Below are 3,926 nucleotides of genomic sequence, written 5' to 3'. Positions count from 1 at the left end.
TTTTTGTCTTTGTGTTATATAGTGTTAATCTTGACCACCATAATTTTGTTTCTGCTCATGGATTCTTGAAGGAATACAGAGAACTTTAATTTGGTAGGTCCTTTTAGATAAATATTGGCAGGTCAAGTTAGGATTTGGTTGTGGTCAATTAATGCTAGGAGTTTTAATTAAAATATATACAAGAATGGTAAATACTAATATCAGCAAACCTTGTCAAACTCAAGTTGGAATTTCAAACATTCTGCAGGCACAACTTAGTTAAAAGCCTGTAACACAATAAAGTTCCAAACTTCTCTATAGTTACTGAGTGTGGAGAGGGGAGGAAATCTTGTTGCTCCAACACATCTAGTCTACAACATTTCCTGTTATGGTTGTCTTCAGGCTTTTTACACCTTAGATATTGCCCAATAAACAGCCCGGACATTTGGAATCAGAATCTCCTTTAATACTTCAATCAACACCTAGTCAGCAGAACATATCAACCTCAGGTGGAGAAGTGGGATATTTCTTGTGAAGTTGAGATCACAGACATTGCTGCGTTTTCTTGGGTGTGACCTTGGTAAAGTACTCCACTGCTTTAGATATAATACGTGGTTTACCTCCATAATGAGATATTACAACACCATTCTTATAATCAGATTTCATAAACTTTTATGAAATATTCAAGATGTTCAAAAAAAATAATATACATGTCTTTGACGTTTTAGCTCTCCATTAGACGGTGTACTGTTTATTTTTTTTTTCTTCGATATCTATACACCCGCTCAAAAGTTGAGCACCACCAGATTTTTTGGACAGGGTTGAAAAGACCATAACCGAGAATCAATAGTTTCCGCACAAATACCGTTGAAAATGTTAATTCTGTATTTGTACGACTGTAAACTCGTAACTAGATTATAAATGATGACATGAATTCAATATTTGATATTTTATCAGCAGTAATTTAAAATTGAAACTTTTCATCAAATTTAGTAACCAAAATATGTTTTCATGTTAACGAAAATCAGTCAACTTTTCATCATCAAAAAAGTGATGCAATAATTTGTGATACATCTCTCTTTGTTAACACAAATATTTGTTAGTATCGGGTGTAACCGCCCCTTGCACGGATGCAAGTTTCAACACGTCTCCTCATACTGGTGATGAGTCTTCTGATTTGCATTGGGGGGGGGTTATTCCATTCCTCCCGAAGAGTCTGTGCAAGTTCTGCCAGATTTTGTACACCAGGGACTCGTGCTCGCACCCGGCGGCCTAAAATATCCCATAAATGTTCTATGGGGTTCAGATCAGGGCTTCTCGCCGGCCAAGGAAGAGTGTCAATGGCGTTACGCTGAAGATATTCCCTAACTGCAAGGGCTCGGTGAGGTCTGGCATTATCGTCCATTAGGATGGGTCGGCTCGCCAGCGTATGGTTATCAAAATGAGGCACAATTTCTGTTTGAAGGATCTGATTCTGGTACCTTTCGCCATTGAGGTTGCCTTGGACTTGGACGAGGTCAGGTTTACAATTATATGAACAGCAACCCCATACCATCACATACCCACCACCGGATGGAATTTCTGGCTGGATGTTATGTTGACGGTAGGCAGTACCGCGTGGTCGCCATATCCGGCTTCTCCCGTCAATAACGTTCAAAAGAAACCGACTTTCATCAGACCAATGAACACGTCTCCATGACCGAATATTTCAACCGCGCCGTGTGTTGCACCACTGCAATCGGTCCTGGATATGCCTCTAGGTGAGAAGAGGACGTCGGATAGGACGACGTGAAGAAAGTCCACCAGCTTTTAGTCTCCGCTTCAACGTGCTGAGAGACAATCGGGCGTTGACTTGCCATCTGTCTCTTAGAGTCCGACTTGCTGATCTTGGCTCCTGCCTAGCCAGTCTCAAAAGCATTCTGTCATCACGAGCCATTGTTTTTCTGGGTCTTCCACTTCGTTGTCGATCTTGGACATTCCCAGTAGCCACGTGCTTACGTATTAGACGACTGATGACGGTGTGGGTAATATTGAGTTGTCGTCCTATTTCCCTCCATGACATTCTCGTATTATGCATGCCAATGATTTGCCACCATTTATTGTTACTAATTCGTCGTCTAGACATAGCTGCACGCGGTATACAATCGATAAAAGACTTTGAAAGCACTGTGAAAAATGTAGGCGTGAACTCAGTTTTTTACAGGCGTAGGGTCACCTTGTAACAGCAAATTTACCTGGCACGTGCATATCATGCACACGGGTTTACGCGTGTTACATCTCTATAAAATGACCTCGTTTTAAGCAGTGTTGACAATCTACCTGAATGTGTTATTTTTGGTTCAGATTTCCTAATTTGAAGATGGCGGGGCTTAACTTTTGAGCGGGTGTATATTAGCAGGGAAACATTGCCTTTCAAGTCTTTCAAGTGATCTAAATTTTAAATTTCATTGGAAGACATGTTCCTCTTATAGCTTAGTTGTCCGGTATATATTACTTAAATAAAATGGCCATCAGTATGGATTTTCATTACAAAGATATTGGAAAGACCTGGAGTGAAGTGTCATATAAGTTTTCCTTTTATGCTCCTATCATTTTCTATAAGGACAAAACATTGTTACCCACAATTTCTCCCCAATAAAGAATTAAGCCGGGACGTGTTTGTCTATACCTTTTACAGATCGGAATTATATCAGCTGTACATTGTACCAGGTTTCAGTCAGTGAAGTAGCTGAGGGTTTTTTTTTCGATCATATTGCCGTGCAAAGTACCATCAAAGACCATATTGTGGTATATTTTAGTTAGGCAAACGGGTGGACGGAATATTACTGAATTATTAAGCAAAAAATGACATTCTTCAGTATCCAAGCGTTTTCTTAAAAAATAAACTTATGATCTTTTATTCAATGCGGGCACCGTCGGATTTAAAAAGTTATTGTACCTCTTCACAAAATTTTACGAAAAAAATATTTTGGTGAAATCCAGATGTGTTTATTCACTGGAAAAATCTTATACACCATAAGTTATCTGGTCATTGTCCTTTGGAGCATTTGGATGATGACCACACGCACTTGTCTCCGAATGGCACGCATCGCAACTTTTCGTAACACAGAATTTCTGCGAGGTCGCCGTGGTACGTACATGTGGTAGGAGGAGGGGGAACAAAACCACAGTTACCGTTCAATCCGCAATACTGGATCTGAAATATTATAGTACACAAACTAAACTTTAGGACAGGACTGAATATTTCCTACATATTAAATATTCATTACCTCTTCGTTTTACTCTGGACTCTGCCTAATTTTATAAGAATGTATTAACATATGGGTCTCATACCTGTGATTTACTACACGTGGAGCACCAATGGAACTAAGTTTTAGGCCTTTACCATCGCTATTGAGTCCTAGAGGCACAAAACAGCTGGTCGATGCAATTTTATTCGTGGTTTGGATGTACATAATCTAGCTCATAATTTGTGGTAAAGTACGGAGCCCGTTAACTGACATGCTCCATACTTGTTTTATTTCGTTTTTTCGAAATATTATTTCTTTTAAACGAAACGTTTAAACGAATTATTATTTCGATATTTCGTTTAAACGAATTATTATTTCGAAAAAAACGAAATAATATTTCGAAAAAACGAAATAAAATAAGTGTGGAGCATGTCAGTTAACGGGCTCCGTAGTAAAGGGTCCTATCAGCCATTTGTTTTACGTTATACGATTTTCAGTATTCCACATAGGAATTACAGTCGATAAGAAAAAATGTCAAAAGCTTTGCTAAAAGCGGCATAAAAATTGTGTAAACCTTATATTTTCTTATAATATCTTTCATTATGAGTATCGTTAAGTACGGGAACTTGCAGCTAATAAGATAAAACAACATACCACATAATGTCTATAATTTGCATACAATCATTTATATTGAGAAATTTAGCTACATGTTTAGGC

At 38.4% G+C, this 3,926-nt stretch overlaps 1 protein-coding gene across 1 annotated transcript; it reads right to left on the bottom strand.

Annotated features, from left to right (window-relative positions):
• Positions 1 to 1,735: 1,735 nt before the first annotated feature.
• LOC132549271 (uncharacterized) lies at positions 1,736 to 2,041 on the bottom strand. Its single transcript, XM_060213188.1, has one exon. It carries the CDS (start codon positions 2,039 to 2,041, stop codon positions 1,736 to 1,738), a length of 306 nt encoding a protein of 101 aa, XP_060069171.1.
• Between the last annotated feature and the right edge of the window lie 1,885 nt (positions 2,042 to 3,926).

The sequence above is a fragment of the Ylistrum balloti genome, unplaced genomic scaffold (genome assembly GCF_031769215.1).
Source record: "Ylistrum balloti isolate Yb309-2 unplaced genomic scaffold, AGI_CSIRO_Ybal_v1 Utg370052, whole genome shotgun sequence".
NCBI classification, from domain to species: domain Eukaryota; kingdom Metazoa; phylum Mollusca; class Bivalvia; order Pectinida; family Pectinidae; genus Ylistrum; species Ylistrum balloti.
Note: the sequence above shows the minus strand (reverse complement) of the source record. Positions and strands in the feature narration are given on the sequence as shown.